At 43.2% G+C, this 23,461-nt stretch overlaps 2 protein-coding genes across 4 annotated transcripts in view; one reads left to right on the forward strand and one right to left on the reverse strand.

Moving 5' to 3' along the window:
* On the forward strand, positions 1-4,382 carry BRICD5 (BRICHOS domain containing 5). The gene is made up of 5 exons (XM_030212287.1): positions 1-235; positions 835-987; positions 1,169-1,276; positions 1,968-2,121; positions 4,262-4,382. Exons 1-5 carry the CDS (start codon positions 113-115, stop codon positions 4,354-4,356), a joined length of 633 nt encoding a protein of 210 aa, XP_030068147.1. The 5' UTR covers positions 1-112; the 3' UTR covers positions 4,357-4,382.
* MLST8 (MTOR associated protein, LST8 homolog) overlaps positions 4,376-23,461 on the reverse strand; it is a 29,278-nt gene continuing 10,192 nt past the window's right edge. For all 3 annotated transcript variants that reach the window (XM_030212284.1, XM_030212285.1, XM_030212286.1), the window contains 6 exons: positions 15,243-15,405; positions 15,070-15,145; positions 14,055-14,207; positions 13,523-13,647; positions 6,027-6,190; positions 4,376-5,395 (listed from right to left, as the gene is read on the reverse strand). In XM_030212284.1, coding sequence (XP_030068144.1) covers positions 5,277-5,395; positions 6,027-6,190; positions 13,523-13,647; positions 14,055-14,207; positions 15,070-15,145; positions 15,243-15,405 — 800 coding nt within the window. In that variant the 3' untranslated portion in view covers positions 4,376-5,276. The remainder of the gene's footprint in view (positions 5,396-6,026; positions 6,191-13,522; positions 13,648-14,054; positions 14,208-15,069; positions 15,146-15,242; positions 15,406-23,461) is intronic.

Here is a 23,461-nt window from a genome sequence, read left to right on the forward strand (position 1 = left end):
TAGATCAACTTTAAATTCTAAAGCTGTTCTAAGGGTTAATAACAGACACAAAGTATTAGACTTCCACTTCAATTATTCCCCCTTTCTCCCCCCAACATCCCAGGAGAAGACAATGGCTGAAGAACGTCAGCACCCCCGCAGGGTGCTCTGGGCCTTCCTGGCTCTCAGCCTCTGTTTCATGATCACCGGAGTTACCATCGCTGCACTTTTAGGGGTCAAAGACAATAAAACACAGGTAAATAGACAACTCGATCATCCATCTCTACATCTCAGCAGCAAAACTATAGAAATGAAAGCCCAGGCGTTGGAATAGATTCAGCTGGTCTCCAGTGAGGTTCACAAAGTTTGCTGCTGTTCTCAGTTTTTGTTTAGCTTATGTTTCTGCTAACATGGAAAGATGACACGCTTCACTCGACTACCATGCATGCAACTATGTTTTACTGTAGGATGCTGCAGCACAGAGATTTGAGAGCTACTTTGGTCATGGGGAGGCTGAGATCTTGTACTGGACCATGAACACAGGGACTTAGCAAAAAACTCAATCAGAACTGAGAGCATGGTTTGTAGGTTCCTGTAATGAATCAAATCTCCAATGTCTTGGTTCAGTCTGTTACTTTAGCCCTTCTACGCCTGGCATTTGAGGGTAATGATTAGAGTCCAGAATTTCATGACCTTGAGCAGGTCACATCCATCCCCTCCCTACGTGCTTAAACTTAGGACTGGAAGCTCTAAGGCAGAGCTATTGGAATGATCTTGTCTAGTTCTCTGGCCGCTGATGATATAGAAAGAATAAATATTGCTGGTCCATCTAATACTCTGTTTCCATCTGTTCAGCCTGTTTTGCAGATTGTTCAAATTACTTTTAAGAACCACCAGGGCTCCCAAACAAGCCAATCTGCATTTGCTGACAGGACCATGAATACTGTCACCTACCATATCACCTCTCAAACTAACCGAAGCTTTGTGGTCCTATTTGACAGCACACATGTGAGTATGGCCCCAGAGAAGCATCAGCAACATTTCTCATGTCTGACTTTTACTAGAGGTGGTTGCTGATTTTATGTGTGCTCGACTTGTTGTGTGCGTAGTGGTCCTTGTTCCTTCACTTTGGTGGTTGTTACCTTCTGTTGATTTTATGTGACATCACTGAGCTGTTTATCTTGTGCAGGGTTTTGTAAGTTATAAGCCCGTGGAAGAGAATGCCTGCTTTCTGAGGAAGATGGAGCCCCGTGATCTGGAAAACATTCAGCTCATCTTGAATGTGTCAGAACACAGGGTAAGATGATGCCAGGAGAAATCATTGCTTACATCAGCACTGCACAGGGGTAATGGAGTCCCTTGGTGTCACCCCCCCCCCCCCTCCAATGACTAAGGAACATGTGTGTTATCAAAGCTCCAAGACTCAAGAGCCACATGCACACCAGTACCAGGCAGATGGGGCTCAGAGACTCTATTTTATGCAAATCTCAGCAGAGTCGAAATGCAAGAATCTGCCCACAGAAATAACACACGAGAATCTGTTTTCCACTTCCTTTTTACATGGGATCTGCTCTTACAGATGATTGACTTAGATGTAGGAGATGAAAGCATCTCAGTGCCTTGGTAGGTCAGCCATTCTTGAGAGGATAGGTAGTGCAAGAAAAATATTGGAACTATGCCCTCAATTCATATTTTTTCCAGTTTTCAAATATACACTTGATATGGAGTAAAACCAGTGCAACAGTCAATGAAGAGCTTTTCAGAAGTAACATGTGATACTTTGCTGGAGCTCAGCTTGTGACTCTGGGCAAGTCACTTAACCCTTCATTGCCCCTGGTACAAAAATAAATATCTGAATATACGTAAACTGCTTTGAATGTAGTTGCAAAAACCTCAGAAAGGTGGTATATCAAGTCCTATTTCCCTTTAGGTAGGTCACACTGAAAATTAACTCCCATGACATGATGATCTGACGGTTTCTCTTTCAGGAGGAGCAAATGCTACTTCAAAATAATAAAACAAAGTATTTCCGTGAGTTTTTGGGTATCCTGAGAGGAAGAAGGGTAAATCCGGAGGTGGTGGGGAATGCAGTGCAGAGCCTGTGTGATCAGCTTCCCATCTACTGGGTGAAGAGAGTCGATGGTAAGAATCTTGGTTTCAATAGCATTACATTGGATTCTGATTACTTTGAAAATCAATTTTTGGTGTAGACTAGGGGTTCTCAAATCCAGGCTTTGGGACACACCAAGCCAGTTTACTTTTCAGGCTAATCAGAATGAATATTACAATTATTTATAGTCTGTCAATTTCCAATTACGTCCAGAGCAGATAATAAGAAAACCAACAAAACAGCCTTTTTCTTAAGCTGTGTTAGGCTAACGGGTACCTAATGCAGCGTACGATAACAACACTGTGAGATCCGCTTGGGAAGTGCCATTTTAATGTGTACTAGTATATGTACTAAAAATCTGTTCTATAAGGGGCGTGTTGGGGGGGGGGGGGTGCACTCCTGCGCTAATCAGATAATGCAACTACATTAAGAGTACTAACTGGTTAGCACGGGATTACTGCACGAGACCTCATGGCCTACAAAGTGGATGAGTAGACATTAGCACCTGGCCCTTAATATAAAAAAATGGAAAATCAGCTAAGGCCACTGTTTATTACAGCTTAAAAGGACACCTAAACTAGCCGGGTAGGAACATATGTAAGATTATTGAAAGAATTGTTTAATTTTAAAATGAACATGTATCTTGGTGCCTTGAGAGTCTGCCAAATAGAAATATCTTAAAATCCCTTGGTAGATAATTCCATAACTGTACAGTATAGAACTAACCAAACTGTCCAAAACTCATTTATAGTAAACCTTTGACCAACAGATAACAAGATGTGATCATTTTCTTAGGCTCGGGTATTATAAGAATTCGGTAAGATAATCTGCTGCAAAGCCTATAAAGATTTTAAGGACTAGGTTTACAATTTTAAAAATAATTTGGGCTTGAACTTGCGTGGATTCATCATATTTATGAGCAGTTGATATTAATTTTGTAATAGTTGAAGTAATGGAAATCCCTGCATACAGTGCATTACAGAAATCCAAATGGAGGATTAGTGCCCAAACCAATATAGGAAATTGATATTCATGAAAATCAGCTCTTAACAGTTAAAGCTACTGTAGCTGGAAAAAGGTCTTTCTAACTATTGAATTTACCTGAGAGTCCAAAGAAAGTCGGAATATAAATCCTTTGATGGATTTTTGAACAATAAGAATAACGCAGAAGATGAAGGCAGCATCTCTGATAACAAACTTTATCCGATATCCATCTGTAATACTTTGGTTTATCTTTATTTAATTTTAAATAATCGGTCAGGCACCAGTTTTCCACTTGCCCTACAACACTTAGATATACACTGAAGGTTAAATAACCTCCAACGCAGGTACTAACATATGTGAAACTGGACTCCCAGTCCATGTAATACCTTCCCAACATGTTAAAAAGTATAAGAGAAAGACCAAAGTTCAGACCCCCCTCCAAATCTTCTCTCAATGACAGCACCTCAACCTGAAGGGCCCCCCCCCCCCCAAAGTTCAGGGCCCCCCTCTACCCACCCCAAGCACAAATCTCCTTCTCACGACAGCCCCTCAACCAGAAGGCCCCTCCCCTTTCCCCAGAAGTTCCTCTGGGCCTACCTATCAAAATCCCAGGTCCCTAGTAGGGCAGCAGTTACTAATGGCCTTGGAGGTGCTGAGTTCAAATTGGCACCAGCGATCCCTAGTGAGAGCAGCTCACTAGGGACGAGGGGATTTTGAAAGATAGGACTTGTGGGGGGACGGACGGACCGCAAAGTAATTTTGCCTGGCCCCTTCAAGATGCAGCCAGGATGGTAAAATAAGCCCGGTTTTTTACTGGGGTTATTTTTCTAGCTATAACGTGGCTTGCAGTGTTCACAGCAAGCCTTGTTATGGGATTTCCATATTAATGAGGTATTTTGCATACATTTCCATCTGATTACTATTTACCCCTGCGCTGCCGTAATCTAACTTGCCTTAGTGTCCTTTAACATGCGCTAAGGGGCAAATAACGCAGGTTAGAAGTGTAATGTGGTTTGATAGCGTTCTTCTAAATGTACTTAAGAGCCCACCAGTCTACAACTTAGCCCTTGGCAGGTAGTAAAATTAAGACAGGTCAGACCCACGACTGGGTTTCCTCATCTGCCCCTGCCCTCTGAGGGATTAGACTCTTCTGTTTTCAGCCTTTTAACTCCTGTTTCTCTCTGGCAGGTCCTGGGAAACAGCGGCTAATTTACCTCTGCATTGACATCTGCTTTCCCAGCAACATCTGTATGTCTGTCTGCTTTTACTATCTGCCTGAATAGGCGTCGCCTAGAATGAGCTCTATCAGTTCCAACTGCCATCCCAGAAGAGAGACCACACTCCTTTTACTCTCGATGTATTTAATGTACAGACTCAAATTATTCCAAAAATCCATTATCGTGCCTGTTTGCTGACTGTACTCTGTTTGGACCCAGTATACTATGGAAGCCCATTTCTATTGGTAGAGCAGCTGGACAGCAGTCAGCAGGACCTGGGTTTTATGCCATGCCCACACTCCTTGAAGCCCTAAGCTCAGAGAGATGGGCACACTGGGACAAGTAACTATACAAGCAGCAGGCTACCATGAGGTGGGTCCTGCAACACAGGTCTATTTGTAAAAGGGAATGTGAAAGAAGCATGGAAAAACTCTCAGGGGTCACTGAGAGCCAGACAGAAGCTGAGGTAAGAGTGGCAAGGCCTGATCCCTGCCATTATAGACAAAACATGGTTTTAGTTACACTACAGAAATAAATCCCATGCTTTAGGCTCTTGGGGCTTTGCTCTTTGACAGGGCTGCATATCCAGCTGTAATCTCCTTTGTTATCGAGCAGTAACTCTAGACTCATGAAAAGCATAATGGTCCTGTATCCCGGCAGCAGCCACTTCCGTACTGTAGTGCCTGTAATTCCAGTTCCTGGGCTCAGATTGTAAATAAAACAAACTCTTGTGTAAATTCAGATATAGTGGAAATATTCCAGAAAATGCTTATCACTGTCACTGAAGTGAGAACAGCAGTTTCCCCAACACAATAGCCCCCAGTTCTGCACAGAGGTTATAAGTCAGTTGACAAAACGAGGAGCAAAACTGTTCCACAAGGCTCAGTAGAAGTTAGAAACAAATAACCTCTCTGTCCTTTGAGCACAGTGTCATGCAGGGATGTCCCAAGAAATGCCTGGACCTCTTTTCTATTGTCCTGAAGTTCTTATCCTAGGACACTGTCATTAAACGCAAGGCAGACCACTGCTTTCTGGTGACCACTGTATTCTCGTTTAATCTCCCCCGTCTCCACACACCAGAGACGGGCCAGGTTATCTGAAGAAGCTGGAAGCAGAAAACAAGAGAATTGGGTACAATGTAAGAGAAACAGTGAGGAGACAACTCGGATATGTCAATCACAAATACAAGGTCCTTCTGTCAGAGGTAGTAAGAGAAACAGTGAGCAGTATGGCTGCTAAACTGATTTACGGTGGAAAAAATATCCCGCTACGCCATTGTTGATTATCTTGCATTGGCTGCCGGTTGTCACTTGTATTGAATTCAAAGTTGCATGTATGGTTTTTAAGATTATTTATGGATTCATAAGCAAATATTATCCATACCACCTTCTAGATCCTCTTCTTGATTTTGTTTAACATTAAGTTTGGGTTTTCTCCACAGTTCAGAATGCGTTACTTAAAAAATTTCATGATAGCTCTTTCAGTTACCCAACTCGTAGTTTATGGAACAATATCCCAGTATCAATACGGACGACGACTAATTATTTGTTCAGAAAATCATTGAAAACTTATCTGTTTAACAAATATTTCGAATGATTTTCGACTTTTAAAATTTATTTTACTATTTGTGTGTTACTGGACTTCCATATATTACAGGCAGCTGTTATCAAGTTTTTATGCAGCTGCAGCAAGGTCCATGCTGGAGCTGACAGGGTGTTAATGCCTCCCAGACTTACCTGTGACAATGTACTGCGAGTCTCCGGAAAAGGCACAGTCCCACATCCAGCCTCGGGACGTCTCCCCAGGATTACTGCTCTTGATACTCAGCTCTGTCATGAGAGAGAAATTCGAGGTCCTCCAAATTTTACATGTCTGATCCGCAGAGCATGTGGCTAAAAGCCTGGAAAAAGAATGCAAGATGGTGGCTATTTCTTTTTATATATCACTGAACTGATAACCCATCAAACAAAGCTCTGAGCGGTTAATAAATGTGATCTGTTTCCTCGCTGGGATAAGTCTTATGAGCAAGCGTGCTAGTGGGCTGCCAAGAACACGGCTCAAAGTTTGACTGCTAAGGAGAAATTAGGTCTCACCTGATAAATTTTATTTCCATTAGTCCTTCCCACTATTCCAGAACCTGTGGGATAGTTGTGTCCATCAACCAGCAGCTGGAGATAGAGCAGCAGCTGGAGATAGAGAACTGAAAACTGAGCACAGACATCTCTCTCTTGGCATCCAGTCTAGGTCCTCAGTATTTACGTAAAGATAATACTCAGAATAAACACAACAACCTTAAACAACTCACTAATTTAATGCTAACCAGACGAGCAAACTCTTCTCTCATCTCTGGACAACTTGTAAAGAACAAGAGATAGGCAGGAATAACCATGCAAGGCGACAGTCGTTATTTGGCTCAGAAACCTTGGGTAAGTCTCTATAATAGTGGCAAGGACTAATGAAAAGAAAATTACCAGGTAAGACCTAATTTCTCCTTCCATTACATTGTTTCTCACTATTCCAGAATCTGTGGGATGTATAAAAGCAATCCTGGTACTGCTGCCCTAAGGACTGAAGCCCCCAAACTGGTTTCCAAGTGCACTGCAACATCCACCCTGTAATGCTTGGCAAAGCTATGCAGCATCAACCACGTCACCACCTTGCAAATATCTGCCAGACACAGTAAGGTAGTCTCTGCCCAGGATGTCACCGTACGCCTCGCAAAATGAACATGCAAGGTGAGTAACCTGCTTCCCCGCAAGCAAATAAGCTGACACAATAGTCTCCTTCAGCTATCTGGCAATTGTGGACTTAGAAGCCCGAGGCCAAGTCTCTGTTTACTAAAAAGCAGTCTGTCCGATTTGCGAAACTTATTTGTGACTTCCAGATATCTAATGCGGACTCTACGCACATCGACAAACTTCAAGAAAGAATACTGAGCCTTTTTGTGCTCTCTGCTAAAGAATGGAAGCCCCACATAGTGGTTGAGATGAAACGCTAACCCTTTCAGAAGAAAGGAAGAGCTGTGCGCAGGGTGTCCTCCGCCTCTGAAAAGCGGAGAAAGATCCTGACAAGAGAGCCTAAAGCTCCAAAATCCTACATGCCAATGCAACAGCCACAGAAAATGCTGTCTTTAGCAAAGGATCTTTCAAGAAGGCCTTCCAGAGTAGCTCAAAAGTAGGTTTCTGCAGAGCCCGAAGGACTAAATTAAAGAGCCACTCTGGACACAGAGTACAAAAAGGATGTCACGAGTGGCCCGTTCCCCGTAAGAATCGAATGATATCCATGAAAGCCTCACAAGACGTCTTCTGTAGTCTGCCCCTGAAAAAGGCCAAAGCTGCAACCTGGACTTTTAGAGAACCCAATGCTAATCCTTTCAGAAGCCTGCCTGGAGAAACACTAGGATGTACGCTATCTGAGCAAAAGAAGGAAGAAAGTCTGCATTCCGAACACCAGCTCTTGAATGTCCTCCACACCCTCGCATACACCATGGATGTAGAGCATTTCCAAACCAGAAGCAACATAGCAATGACCAAATCACAATAACCTTTTCGTCTCAACTAACCCCTTTCAATGGCAAAGCCATAAAACCAAAGGGGCATGGATCCTCCATGAGCACCAAAACCTTGCTTTAGTAGGCCGTGTACCTGCGGAAGACGGAGAGGATCCCTGTCCAGCAGTCAAATCAGGTCAGCGTACCACAGCCTCTGCAAATTATTCAACCCCGGGGCAATGTGATCCTTTTCAACACTCAGCGTGCCATGGCTGAAGAACTTGGGCATTTTGGTGTTTCATTTCATCGCCATCAAGTTCAGAAGCTGAGAACACCATCAGTCCGCTATCAGCTGAAAACCCTAGCTGGATAGTTCCCATTCTCCTAGATCCAATGAGTACCTGCTGAGAAAGTCTGCCTCTACATTCAAGAACTCAGTGATGCGAGCTGCTAACAATCAGAGAAGATTTTTCTCTATCCAGCTCATGAGGGAGACTGCCTCCACTGTCATCAGAGGGCTGCGGGTCCCGCTTTACTTGTTGAAATAAGCCACCACTGTCACATTGTCAGAGAAAACTTAGAAAGGGAGTGAAGTTGCGCAAGGCACTATTCCGCACTGCCCTGAGCTCCAAGCGATCGACCACTGAGACTCCTGTTCCGTCCAGGTGCCCTGTGCCAGATGGAACTTGTAATACGCTCCCCAACTTGACTTGCTGGTGTCTATCGTCACCAACTCCCATAGTAGACGATGATGTCAGATAAAGACCTGCATGGTCCATCAAGTCTGTCCAACAAGATAAACTCATTTCATAAGGTATGATGTGATACTTCATATGTATACCTGATCTTGATTTATCCTTGCCATTTTCAGGGCATCGACTGTAGAAGTCTGCCCAGCACTGTCCTTGATCTAGAACTTCAGAAGTTGTTGTTGAAGCCACTGAAAAGCTCCACTCTAGCCTACGCAAAGCTATTCAGCCACGATCACAGTACAGACTGTAGAAGTCTGCCCAGTACTGGCTTTGCTTCCCAATTACCGGTGTTGCCACCTAATCTCTGCTAAACTTCTTTTACCCATTCCTTCTGAACAGGATTCCTTTGAGTTTATCCCATGCATTTTTTAATTCCGTTACTGTTTTCGTCTCCACCTCCTCCTGCGGGAGGGCAATCCAGTATCTACCAGCCTCTCAGGGTTGTTTGTGGATTAATACCTTTCAAATAATTGAACATCTGTGTCATATCACTTGTTTCTCCTTTCCACCATGTTCAGGTCAGCAAGTCTCTTCTTGTATGTCTTGCTACACAAACCCCATATTATTTTCATTGCTTTTCTCTGAACCACTTCAAGTCTTTTTACAAAACTTTTTACAAAACTGAACACAATACTCCAAGTGGGGCCTCACCAACAACTTGTACAGGGGCATCAACACCTCCTTTGTTCTGCTGGTTATACCCCTCTCTATGATGCCTAGCATCTTTCTGGCCATGGCCACCACCTTGTCACACTGATTTGTTGCCTTGAGATCCTCAGATATCACCTCAAGGTCCTTCTCCTGAGCCGAGCTTACCAATCTCTCCCCTCCTATCTGGTACATCTCTTTTGGATTTCTTCACCCCAAGTGCATCACTCGGCACTTCTTTGCATTAAATTTTAACTGCCAGATCCTTGACCATTCTTCTAAAGTTGGAGATTTCTCCCATTCCGATAACTCCCATTGTGTTATCAGAAAGGGAGCGCCGATGGTCAAATTCCTGGGTGACAACCAGCGCTGCATAGTCCATCTGGCAACCAGCGTCTGAGGAAGATGAAGGCCATACTTCTGTGACACTGGAGACCAGAGACTGAGAAAAGACTCTTGTAAAGGCCACATATGAGCCCTTGCCCATGGCACTACGCCACCATCATTGACCCCAGAAACTGGACGTAGTTCCAGACCCTAGGCCTGCTCTGAGAAGACAAATCTGCTTTGACTGCCTGCATTTCGTGAGAAAGATACTCTTGTGTGCTGTGTCAAATAGAACGCCCAGATACTCCAGCGTCTGCGTTGGAGTTGGTCTTCTTGAAACTGATCACCCAACTCAATGACTGCAGAAGACGGACAACTGCCTGTCACCGCCATGCTGTCCGAATAGGACAACGTACAAATGAGCCAGTCGTCGAGAAATGGGTGAACTGCTGCTGAAGGAAGGCCACCAACACCACCATAACCTTGGTATATGTTCTTGGTGTCATGGTGAGACCAAAGAGCAAAGTCCTGAACTGGAAGTAATGGCCCAGCACTACAAAACGTAGAAACCTCTGATGCATATGGATATATGCAAGTACTCCCCCTTGAGATCGAGGGCAGTGAGAAATTCTCCCACTTGAACCAAGGCTATGATTGCTTTTAGCGTTTCCATGCAAAAGCGGGACACTTGGAGGCAGCAGTTTAGGGAAAGGGAAATGGGACTTGATATACCGCCTTTCTGAGGTTTTTGCAACTACATTCAAAGCGGTTTACATATATTCAGGTACTTATTTTGTACCTGGAGCAATGGAGGGTTAAGTGACTTGCCCAGAGTCACAAGGAGCTGCAGTGGGAATTGAACTCAGTTTCTCAGGATCAAAGCCCACTGCACTAACCACTAGGCTACTCCTCTTTGAGATCTAAGACTGGACCAAAGGTACCTTCCTTCCTTGGGATAATGAAGCAGACGGAGTATCTGCCTTGTCCCAGTTCTGCCTAGGGAACTGGAACAATGACCCTGAGCGCCAATAAGGAATATATATAGTCGCTTGAACTTCGACTGACTTGGTTCCCTTTCAACAAGGAAACTGCAAGGAGAAAGAAGAGACCAGGTGAGAGAACTCCAACTTGTAACCTTCTGTAAAAGTATCTAGAACCCACTGGTCTGACGTGATTTTGGCCCATTCCTTCCAAAACTCTTGAACAGTACACCACCTCGCATTGTTGCAAACCTCAGGAGGCATTTATTTACTTATTGGGATTTATTAACTGTCTTTATGAAGAGCATTGGGAGCCCTAGTTGACTGAGAGGAGGATTTCCTGCCCACATAAAAAGAAGGGTGGCTTGCCTGAAAGTAGGACTTTTGACCATATTGCTAACGAGCAGGCCGGTACCATCTGCTTTCTCAAAATCAAGATTGAGAGCCCCCTGAACACAGTTGACCAGAGGCTTTCAGCTTATCCTCTAGCAACTGCTGTGGTTCAGTCCCCCCCCCCCCCCCCCCCCCGAGTTCTTTCACCAAGTTATTGAATCTTTTCCAAATAGTCACTAGTCCCAAAAGGGCAGTTGAACTAGATGTGATTCTGCCATTGCATCCACTGCCCAATGCTGCAACCAGAGCTACCACGTACCTTGACTGCCAAAGACATACTGAGAGCCGTAACAGGTCATAAATAACATCTGCCAAGTAGGCCAACCCCACTTACTACTACTACTTATCATTTCTATAGCGCTACTAGACATACGCAACGCTGTATACTTGAACATGAAGAGACAGTCCCTGCTCGACAGAGCTTACAATCTAATTAGGACAAAGAGGACAAATAAGAGATAAGGGAATTACTAAGGTGGGGGTGATAAAATAAGGGTACTGAACAAGTGAGTTTGTGTTGCAGATTGCTGATGCCACTTCAGGCATGCTCTTACCATAAACGAGCTGCACACTGTCTCTTGAAGCCCAAAGAGGTCACTTCAAAGGCTTGTTTCAATAAGCCTTCTAGTTTCCTATCCTGTAGGTCTTTTAGAGCAATGCCTTCCTCTAACAGTGGTCTTCTTAGTTACCACCATAACAAGGGAGCCCATCCTGGTAAGCTGCAATCTCTCTTTCTCCTCCCAAACCAATGGGTAGAGGCGAGCCATAGATCTTCCCACTCTCAATCCTACGTCTGGTGAGACCCATTCTGCTGTAATCACTACTACTACTTATCAGATCCCTTCATGTCAGGATACATGGGAAGGCATTAGAAGGGCCTCTAAACTCCCTCATAATCGATGAAGATGGAACTTCTGATGCTGAAGCAGAAGGCTCCTTAATGGAAAGCACCACCAGTCCCTCAGAAATAAGTGTATTGAGCTCCTCTTTACAAAACAACTTCAGTACTTTCGTTGTATCTCCCTCCTCAGGAGGGAACTCTCTCTCCTCTAATGGCTCTTTCAACAATGGTTCCTCTGAATAGACCAAGGCCACATCAGATAAGGAGGGAGAAGCAAAGAGCCTCATCTGTCCACGCCTGGAGGTCTAAACAAGATCTCTTAGGAGCCGGAGGGACAGCGGGGCGAGAAACGGAAGTACCTTGCAGCAACCGACTGTCCCTGCTTCAGTCAATAGGTCTGGAGTAACAGCAATATAAACTCCGAAGAAAGCAAAGATCCCAATGCACCTGAATACTCTGGTAGGCCCCGAGGCTGTAAAATGGTGGCTATGCTCCGTGCATGATCAGAGGCTGTTCCTCACTGCCAGTCGGCCCAGACAAAATGGTGCTCGTTCCTGCCCTCTCCTGCATCAAGCTGCACACCCACCCTGCCGGAGAGCCCAAAGTCCCTGTCATATTCTGGTGCTGCACCAAATCCAAAGATGTGCTGCTGCTGACCGTTTCCCTTTGTGTCTTACAGGATTCCTGGCTTGGACATACTGCAATGCCCTGATGCCGGCTGGCAGGAGTTGCCATTCATCTCGACAGTCGCAAGGGCCACACAATGCGGTCCCAAGCAGTGAGTCAGGATACCTCCCCTGCAAGTACAGCTTGTAGCCCTCCAAGTGGTTCTAAGTCAAAATTTAGTTCCACTTACCACTGCCAGCTACTCCCCCAAGTTCAAAGTCTCCACAAGTCTTACCCCAGATGACACAAAATCATGACCGATACTCTGTCCCACACTCTACAGTAAATCGCTTTCCTTCTTTAAAAACAAACAAAAAAAAAGGTTGTGCTGGAAAAGGAAAGCTCAGGGAGAGGTGTAGGTCGGGAAGAAGTCAATTCACAGGGCACCAGAGAGAGATCTGAAGATCTCCAGATATGACTCTGCAGACTCAAGGCAACTGAAAAGCTCAACTGGGGACCAGATGACCAACTGGACCAGGAGCAAATACTCAGAACCAGAGGCTGAAAAGTGTGTCTGTCCACCTGCTGGAAACAGAAACTACTGAGGAACTGGATTGGATGCCAAGAGAGATATGTCTCAGCTCAGTTTTCAGTTCTCTATCTCCACTTGTTGGTTCATGGAGACAATTATCCCACAGGTTCTGGAAAAGTGGGAAGCTATGTAATGGAAAATTGAACTTTCTTAAGCAGTGCACCTGCATCTAGTACATAAGAATCTCAGTCCCTTTGCAATAATGAATCCTGATCAGTGAAAGACTGAGAAAACAATCTGGCTGCAGAAAAAAAGACCTGCATAATCTCACCTGTAAGGGGAAATCATACCTTTGCAAAAGGAAGACTGCTTTTCTCTAGCTGAGCACTCAGGAAAAGTGCAGAGTGAAATAGAGAAGCTATGCGATACTTGGCTTTAGCCCACCCCACTCAGGTAACCTGTGTTCCTACAGAGATTACCGTGGCTCTCACCCCACTCATGAGGTGTTGCCCAGCTTGCAAGACCTCTCACCCTGACTTCCTGTATTAGGCAGTGTGGCATCTCAATCCTTCCTTATGTAATAAGACTGGTATCACTAATGCTCTCTTCCATCTCTATAACATTGGGGGTACTTGTGGGTGTGTTTTGTCTTGGTTTACTCACGTGGAGTCTGGGCTGAATTTGCACTGAAGTGCATAACGTTTATGTGCTGGAATTTTGGTTTTGGGGATTAGTTGTGTGAGTTCCTCTCCAATTCCTCCTGTCAAGTTCCAAACATAGCAATTTCCCTGGAAAACACAAAGGCTGTTGTTTGGTGCTGTTCACTGTTAAGGAAGCCCTGGGTACAGAATCTGTGTTTAGCAGTGCTGGACAGGAAGGGGGATTCAGCGTGAAGTAACTGTGGGACCTGCCCCCTCAGCTTCAAAAAGACCCTTAACTCTTCTACGCTGCTTCTGGGGGCAGTTATGCCTACGGACAATGAATGACACTGGTTCAAATCAAGCACATGATACCACTGACTCCTAAATATCTTGGGCAATGGTAGGGAGGTTGTTGACTATCTCAAACAGGGACAGTTTCATCTGAGTGTGTTAGCAAAACTTGCGTATTTAAGTAATAATGCACAGGCTCTCAAGGGGTAACTTTCTTGCTGAGTTTCTGTAAACCACACCAGTTAAGAAACACTGCTACACACCAAGCTATTCACTGCTGCCATGTAACTGGCGTCAGGGTCAATGTGAACAGAATTGACTGACACTTCAGGTTCAGGAATCAGCTGCTCATTATGGTCTGTTTTCAGATCCCAGATGTGAATCGCTCCGCTTTGATCCCCTACAATAAGCTCTGCCTGTGAAGGAAGAAAGCATAAAAACAAGTGAAGAAGCTTAAAATACCTGATTAGATTGATTAAATAAATATTGAAACTGTGATAATGTGGAAACAGTATAACACGGATTTTTAAGAATTCTGCATGTCTGCTGCTCTTTGACCTGCATCAGGGGAGTCAAATGATTACTGCACCTAACCGAGCAGGAGGGAATTGTATTACATAAAGCTGGGAGCTTCTGACAAAGAGGTGTTACAGATCAGGCCAAAGTCTTTAAAAAGCCACCTACACCACATCCAGTGTCCCCCCACCCGGGGAACTCTCACAATCTACAGACTTACTCAGGATGGAGGAAAGGTCAGAAGAAAATCAAACCCAAGAATGTTCAGCAGGGAAACAAAAGGCTCCTGTATGAAACAAGGCAGCTGTCCCTCTGAACAAGCCTCTATTATTGTCCCAGAGTTATCCGAGCCATAAGCCAAACTTCTGCCTCCTTCTCAGCTCAAATCTTGGATTTCCAGCACAGTAGAAAGAGAAACTGATTGGTGTCTGCATCCCATGGATGTGTCTCAGAGGGGCATCTGCCCATAAAGGCAAAATTCACTGTGGACAGCTGATACCCGGTTTACTACTCTACTGAAGTATCAAACTTAATCATGGGCCAGGTATTGCCTCACCCCCTCCCCAGTCTGCAGTTCTGCTTTTTACAGTTTCCCCCTCCCTCTCTGTCACAGCTCAAGCCGCTTGGTGACTAGAGCATACCAAGTCCAGCTGACCTGAGCAGAGGATGTCAAACTAGAATCATATCTGGCCACCATTACATCCCGCAGCACAGTTGCCCCACGTTCCATGGTTCAATGCCGTTTGGCACAGCTCATTTTACCTGGTTGGGGTGTAAGCAGACACAGTTAATGGGAGCGTTAACTTGAAAGATCCTCTGGCACTGAAGGTTCCGTGATCTAATAAAATATCAGAATATCATTAGTGCAGTCAGGACTGAGCAGAGAGAGAGAGAGAGAGAGAGAGAGAGAGAGGCAGGGAGTATGGCTGGCTTACCTCAAGTCCCATATCCTTGCCATACAATCCTCTCCTCCAGTGTACATCCAGCGGCCATCTTCATGGAACCCAACCGATGTGATGTTCTTGCTGACACCATCATAGTTAATGACAGGATTGGGGTTATTGGAGTTCAGATCATACATTCGAATGTGCTGATAACCTTCAGAAGGCAGAGCAGGGCATGAGCCAAAGGTTATGTGATATGGAGGTTTCACATCCTACAACGTCTTTGTCTTTCTAAACAAGCTAAAGGAGCAAAACTTATTAGACAGGATTGCAAACAGTAACTGTTTCCTAAAAGAGTATGGAGAGTATGCAAAAAAAAGAATACTTTATGAAAGTACTAACAACACATGTAAAACAAATTGGAGAAAGTATTTTTTTCACTCAATGCATGGCTAAGAAGGAGTTCTACAGAGTATATTAACAGTGAGTGCTGTAGTGAATGACACTTTGCCAGGTCTCGCAGTGAACAGAAGAACACCATCAAGCCCAGTATCCTCTTTCCAACAGTGGCCAACCCAAGTACCTGGCAGGATCCCAAAATAGTAAAAAAAATATATATATATAACATGTATAGAATGTTTGTACGTTTGGGAAGCTGGGCTCGATGGACCCTTGGTCTTTTCCCAGTGTGGCATTACTTATGTACTTATGCCTCGCTGTCATTAACTGAGGAAAATTTAACAGACACAAGTTCAGGTATCTAGTATAGTGCAAATTCAAATTGGTGCCAATTAATGTCAATTATTGGCACTAATTGGTTTGTTAGCCAATTAAGTTGGGTGCACGTCTTGGATTGGCACCCAAATATTGGCGTTCAATTTTGGACGTCATATAGAATCCGGGGAATATTGGGGGAGCCTGGTGACATACAGCTGAGCTTTAATGTACACCGCCTTGGGTGAATCTCTTCATAAAGGCGGTTAATAAATTCCAATACATAAATACATAAATAGTATAGTATAGTTCTCAAAATTTTCAATTTTCCTTTGAAATAACAAATGGTCCTGCAGAAGAGTAACTTGAGAATTTTTAACCTGGGTAACTTGGCCTGTTAACTCTTCAACCTTCCCTCCATGTACTTTCAAAGTTTCTTAGCCTTCTAAACCCCACGAGAACCCTCAGTCACCCTCCGACGATTTGACCTGGGGGGGGGGGGGGTACCAACTCTCGCCTGGAGCTTTCTTGGTCTCTCCAGAGATGGGCTGTGTCTAAGCACTGCCTGACGATGACAATAGCACTGAAGTAGATGGTGAAGCCTGCCTCCTATCAGAGGCTAAAAGCGGTGGAACCATTCTGGACACTAACGGTGTCTCAGGCATCATTCTTTGCAGTGCTGGAGGAACCACTGGGCCAATCGGGCTGAGTGACACGTCACTCTCTAGCTCAGGGCTCTTCCTCTTGCCCTGCACAGCAAAAATGCCCAAAGGAACGTTCTGACGAGTGAACTGGGTTATCTCCGTCTGCTGCAGGGAGGCAACTGAGCTGGGGGGAGCCCGAGGGTGCCCATTTTGCTTAGGCATCAGGAAAAAGTAAATTAAGGCAAGAGATCATACAGAAAACACAGAGGTTCAGACAGAGCTCAGTTCTACGTGTCCTTGCTGGCGGCCATCTTGGTCCCCCTCCCCCCCCCCCCTAAGATCATAAGAACATAAGAGTAGCCATACCGGGTCAGACCAATGGTCCCATCTAGCCCAGTATCCTGTTTTCCAAACAGTGTCCACACCAAGTCAAAAGTACCTGGCAAAAACCCAACTGGCAGCTTTTTAATATTTATATATAATCTGGAAATGGGAATGAGTGAAGTGATTACATTATTCAAAGCTGTTAAAACACAAGCAGGTTGTGAGAAATTTCAGGGGAGACTTTTGCAAGACTGGGCATCTGGGCGTCTAGATGGCAGATGAAATTTAGTGGGGGGGGGGGGGGGGGAATCTATCAAGGTGCATTTAGTTAATAATCTCTGTTATTAGCCCCTTAACGTGACTTCAAAAAGGCGCTAATGCTGAGTTTCCTGTCCTAACACAGTGTAAGTTACTCATAGCAATGAGATGCAAAACACACAAATGCACGTAAAACAGCCCTTTACTATGTAAAAAGTGTTGTACCAAAAGAAGGCAATATACAGGAAATGCAGGTTAAGAGGATTTCCTGTTCTCCATGCAACGGTTACCAGTGAAGGCAAAACACAAGACACAAAGAGGAGTAAAAATACTAACCCATATAAGAAGAAATAAACGCTGACAGAAAGACTGGCTTTCCAAAAAGGCAGTAAAAGGGAAGCAACTTTAGCCAGGGGGAGGAAGAGACCAGGCATCACTGGGTGTCACTCTAGCTCCCAACAATCCTCTAGAAGCGTTTCCCAAGTCAGACCTGCAGTACCCACCCCCTTGCCAGTCAGGTTTTCAGGATATCTACAATGAATATGCATGAAAGAGATTTGCATACAATGGAGACAGTGCATGCAAATCAAGGGGTTACTCCAGGACCAACTTGGGAAACCATTTCTAGAAGATTGTTTGGAGCTGGGGTGACACCTGGTGTCTCTTTTCTAAAACGTTATGAGGAGAGACTTAAGGCTCTCAATATGTATACTTTGGAAGAATGGCGGGAGAGAGGGGATATGATAGAGATGTTTAAATACCTCTGTGGCATTAATATACAGGAGGTCAGCCTCTTTCAACTGAAGGAAAACTCTGGAATGAGAGGGACTAAGATAAAGTTAAGAGATTATAGGCTCAGGAGTAATCTAAGGAAATACGTTTTCAGGGAAAGGGTGGTGGAGACGAGGACTGTGTCTGAATTTAAGAAAGTATAGGACAGGCACGTGGGATCTCTTAGGGAAAGGAGGAGATAAACCCAAATGGCCCATCCACAGCAAATACTATCTGCTGTCATGTTTCTAATACTTAAAAGAAGCTGAAACCATATATAATGAGACCCTCCCCATTCAACCAAGAACCAGATGTCATTGGATCAGGGTCTGGCTGAGAAGCACTAAGAGGAGCTACAGAGTTCATCAACCATACGCTTGGAGACAGAGAAGAATACTGTATATTCCAGGCTGCATAATACCCTTAAGAGGAAAGTCTCAAGAGCCACTTTTCTTCTCTGTCTCCATCTGCTGGTTGACATAACCCAATGGTCCTGGACTGGTCTGGTATGGACACTAAGGAACCCAAATTACAGCTACAAGCTGCTGGGTCCCATAGGAGTCACCACTCAGGAAAATGATCTAGGTGTCGATAGCACATTGAAATCTCTGCTCAATGTGAGGCAGTGGTAGCCCAAAAGCAAACAGACTAATTATTAGGAAAAGAATGGAGAATAAAACTGAAAATACCATAACACTTCTATATTTTAAGCAATTCTGGTCATCCCATCTTCAGCTTGAAGAAAAGAGATATCTATAAAACCATGAATGGAGTGGGATGGGTAAAGGCAAACTGGCTATTTTGTAAAAAAGCACAATGACAAAGTAAAACCTTATGAAAATAGTAAATAACCCATGTAAAACAATTTGGAGAATGTATATATTTTTTTCAAGCAATGTATAATTAATCTCTGTACTTCACTGTCGGAGGATGCAGTAAATACACTTCGCATACCTGGGTTTAATAAAGTTCGGACAAACTACCATTATTAATCATGTAAACTTGGAAAAAGCCACTGCATATTCCTGGCATAAACAGAATGATATCTATGTACAGTTTGGCATCCTGCCAGGTACGTGTGACCTGGATTGGCCACTGTTTGAAACAAGATTCTGGGCTTGATGGACCTTTGGTCTAACCCGGTATGATTGTATCTTAATTGTAGCTAGATTTCTAATTGAGAATTATCTGAACGTCCTATAGCAGACTGTCTTCCAGTACCTTACTGTTATTTCAACGCTAGATCAGTCTGCAACAAAACTCTGCTCATTAGAGATGTTACAGATGAGAGACAATTGGGTTTTGCTTTTATAACATGGATAATCAGTAATGACCCCTGTATTTTAACTGAGCTTTGAACTCTGGGTTATAGTATTATTAGTCACTCTAGAACGGTAAAAAAGGGAGGAGGCTTGGCTATTATTTTTAAATCTTTTTTTAAGCTATCTTTAGTAAATGTTCTCTCTTCTCCAGAATTTGAAGAATTATCGTTGCAGATTAAATGACTCCGACTTAACCGGAAGCATCGGTTTAATTTTAATTTGCCACCCTCCCGGTTGTTGGAATCATACACAGGGTCAACTTTGTGAGTTTCTTTCTTCATACTTATTAAATTTCTCTTCTTTATTACTTTGATGAGATATTAATCTTCACCTTGAGAATACAGCAAATCAGGAGGTTTAAAATTTTCTCTCTTTCCTTGACTCAACTGGTTTTTTGCTTAGTCCCCTTCGACCTACTCATGAACAAGTCATTTTTGATTTTATTGCTGTTACTCAAAATTGTTGTCAACTGGTGTCCTATCCCATGGTCAGAATATTTTTGTCTGAATTTACGTTTTATCTCAAAAGTCGCAGTGATAGACCTCTCTCTTTTAAAACCTCTAGAAGATGTATAGATGGAGATAATTTTTGGAATATAGCTGTACCTCAACTATTTTTTGATTTTCCTAATCCTGAGGATTCCTATAACAACTGGCATAGGGTTCTCTCTGAGAGAACAGATACGTTAGCTCCAATGACAAAAAAAAAACAATACCATCATCCCATAAGGTAAAATGGTTTACTGAGAATCTTGCAAAACTAAAAACTAGTTGTTGATGCCTTGAACATCAATGGCGTCAAACCCATGAAGAAGTTTAAATTAGAATGGAAAGAAATGATGATAATTTATAAAAGAGCAATCTGCGATGCTGAAAAATCATATTTTTCCTCTTTAGTAGATAGCTCTTCATCTAGACAGTTATTTTCCATATTTAGGGGCCTTGTGCCTAAATCTTATATTAATATCAATGTTGAGAAATATCCATCAGCAACTCTTTTGGCCACTTACTTTAAAGATACGATTTTAAAGATAAGAAGTTTAGTCTCTCCAGCATTAAATGCTGTTGTAGATCTGTCTATTTTGGCAAACGTCAAATTCTATTCCAGACAGATAGATTATGGGACTCCTTTCAAGCTATTAGTAAAAATCAAGTATCAGTTCTTCTTTCTAAATTGACTTCCTCTTCATGTATATTAGACAGTTGTCTTATAAAGAGACCTCCATCTTTAGTGGTCAAATGGATTACCTTGCTTTTGAATTCTCTTGAGTCAGGGTCAATACCCATTAAGTTTAGGTGGAATTACTCTCATTCCTATTATAAAAAAAATCAGATGCTGATCCCAGCATGCCATCGAATTTTCGACCTGTAGCTTGAATTCCTTTTATTCCAAATTATCTGAAGCAATTGTGACTTCTTATCTTTCCTCATACAGTGGTGGAAATAAGTATTTGATCCCTTGCTGATTTTGTAAGTTTGCCCACTGACAAAGACATGAGCAGCCCATAATTGAAGGGTAGGTTATTGGTAACAGTGAGAGATAGCACATCACAAATTAAATCCGGAAAATCACATTGTGGAAAGTATATGAATTTATTTGCATTCTGCAGAGGGAAATAAGTATTTAATCCCTCTGGCAAACAAGACCTAATACTTGGTGGCAAAACCCTTGTTGGCAAGCACAGCGGTCAGACGTCTTCTGTAGTTGATGATGAGGTTTGCACACATGTCAGGAGGAATTTTGGTCCACTCCTCTTTGCAGATCATCTCTAAATCATTAAGAGTTCTGGGCTGTCGCTTGGCAACTCGCAGCTTCAGCTCCCTCCATAAGTTTTCAATGGGATTAAGGTCTGGTGACTGGCTAGGCCACTCCATGACCCTAATGTGCTTCTTCCTGAGCCACTCCTTTGTTGCCTTGGCTGTATGTTTTGGGTCATTGTCGTGCTGGAAGACCCAGCCACGACCCATTTTTAAGGCCCTGGCGGAGGGAAGGAGGTTGTCACTCAGAATTGTACGGTACATGGCCCCATCCATTCTCCCATTGATGCGGTGAAGTAGTCCTGTGCCCTTAGCAGAGAAACACCCCCAAAACATAACATTTCCACCTCCATGCTTGACAGTGGGGACGGTGTTCTTTGGGTCATAGGCAGCATTTCTCTTCCTCCAAACACGGCGAGTTGAGTTCATGCCAAAGAGCTCAATTTTTGTCTCATCTGACCACAGCACCTTCTCCCAATCACTCTCGGCATCATCCAGGTGTTCACTGGCAAACTTCAGACGGGCCGTCACATGTGCCTTCCGGAGCAGGGGGACCTTGCGGGCACTGCAGGATTGCAATCCGTTATGTCGTAATGTGTTACCAATGGTTTTCGTGGTGACAGTGGTCCCAGCTGCCTTGAGATCATTGACAAGTTCCCCCCTTGTAGTTGTAGGCTGATTTCTAACCTTCCTCATGATCAAGGATACCCCACGAGGTGAGATTTTGCGTGGAGCCCCAGATCTTTGTCGATTGACAGTCATTTTGTACTTCTTCCATTTTCTTACTATGGCACCAACAGCTGTCTCCTTCTCGCCCAGCGTCTTACTGATGGTTTTGTAGCCCATTCCAGCCTTGTGCAGGTGTATGATCTTGTCCCTGACATCCTTAGACAGCTCCTTGCTCTTGGCCATTTTGTAGAGGTTAGAGTCTGACTGATTCACTGAGTCTGTGGACAGGTGTCTTTCATACAGGTGACCATTGCCGACAGCTGTCTGTCATGCAGGTAACGAGTTGATTTGGAGCATCTACCTGGTCTGTAGGGGCCAGATCTCTTACTGGTTGGTGGGGGATCAAATACTTATTTCCCTCTGCAGAATGCAAATAAATTCATATACTTTCCACAATGTGATTTTCCGGATTTAATTTGTGATGTGCTATCTCTCACTGTTACCAATAACCTACCCTTCAATTATGGGCTGCTCATGTCTTTGTCAGTGGGCAAACTTACAAAATCAGCAAGGGATCAAATACTTATTTCCACCACTGTATATAGACAGCTGTAGTTGCTTCAGTCCACTTCAATCTGGATTCAGAGTTTTTCATAGCACTGAATCGGCTTTGATATCCCTTATCTCCGACGCAAAATTACTTATGGCGAAAAGAAAATCCTTGATTCTGCTACAGTTTGGCCTAACAGCCGCTTTCCATACAGTCGATCACAAATTTTTGCTATTTAAACTTAATTCATTAGGTATATCTGGTAAACTATTGCAATGGTTTAAAGAGTTTTTGATAAATAGGAAATATTCTTTTAAAATGAAAGATGAGCTTTCTGCTTACTAGGTGCCGTTGTGCGGAGTCCCTCAGGGCTTCCCCTCCCCCCCCCCAGTCGCCCATTTTATTTAACATTTATATGCAGAATATGGATTATGGACTTTCATCCTTGGATGTACATTATTATTCTTATGCTGATGATATGTTACTTTTGGTTCTGATTAGTGAGAACTGGTTAGATACTACACCAATAATTTCTAAATGCATTGATATGGCTCAACATTACCGTTCAATTCACGTTTTTAAATTAAACCCTGATAAGACCAAATTACTATGGCTCCCTCATAAAGGATCTTTTATTCTGGATTTTTTTCCAGTATCCAAAGATCTCTCTTTAAAAGTAGATCATTCATATAAGATTTTAGGCATTATATACTAGATGCTATTCTTTCTTTGAACCACAGATCATCTCATCTAACCTGGACTGTTGTTTTTAAAATTGCGTCAACTGCATCATTTACGTCATTTTTTTAAATCTATCTTGGTTCATTCTAGTACATTGAGACATTTAGATTCCTGTAATGCCATTTATTCATCAGCATCAGAGAAATTGTGTTCAAATTGCAACTATTGCAGAAAACTACTGCCAAGCTTATTTTGGGCCTTAAGAAATTTGATAGCTCTACCTTTGCACTTTTGCTTCCTTCTTTTTCTGGTATTAAATATAAAAAGATTCTGGAGTCTTCTTTTCTTTACCAGGCACCTCATGTTTGGTTATCGTTTTCCTTTTTTGTAATTGTTACTTATCTTAAATTTTGCAAAATTTTTTAAAACATATTTAAACATTTTCGATCTTAATTTTGATTCCTTCTCTTCTGTGTATTCTATTTTATCTGTTGTTAGCTGCTTTGAACTGCTAAATCAGTGGGAGATGGCAGTACACAAAAGATATTTCACTTCACTCAACATTTCTATCTTAATTTTG

Source organism: Microcaecilia unicolor, chromosome 8, assembly GCF_901765095.1.
Source record: "Microcaecilia unicolor chromosome 8, aMicUni1.1, whole genome shotgun sequence".
Lineage (NCBI taxonomy): Eukaryota > Metazoa > Chordata > Amphibia > Gymnophiona > Siphonopidae > Microcaecilia > Microcaecilia unicolor.

Coding starts and splice junctions, on each gene's coding strand:
- BRICD5 (XM_030212287.1), top strand. CDS start 113: ATGGCTGAAGAACGTCAGCACCCCCGCAGGGTGCTCTGGGCCTTCCTG. Junction 236..834: donor TCAAAGACAATAAAACACAG/GTAAATAGACAA, acceptor CCATCTGTTCAG/CCTGTTTTGCAGATTGTTCA. Junction 1,277..1,967: donor TGAATGTGTCAGAACACAGG/GTAAGATGATGC, acceptor TTTCTCTTTCAG/GAGGAGCAAATGCTACTTCA.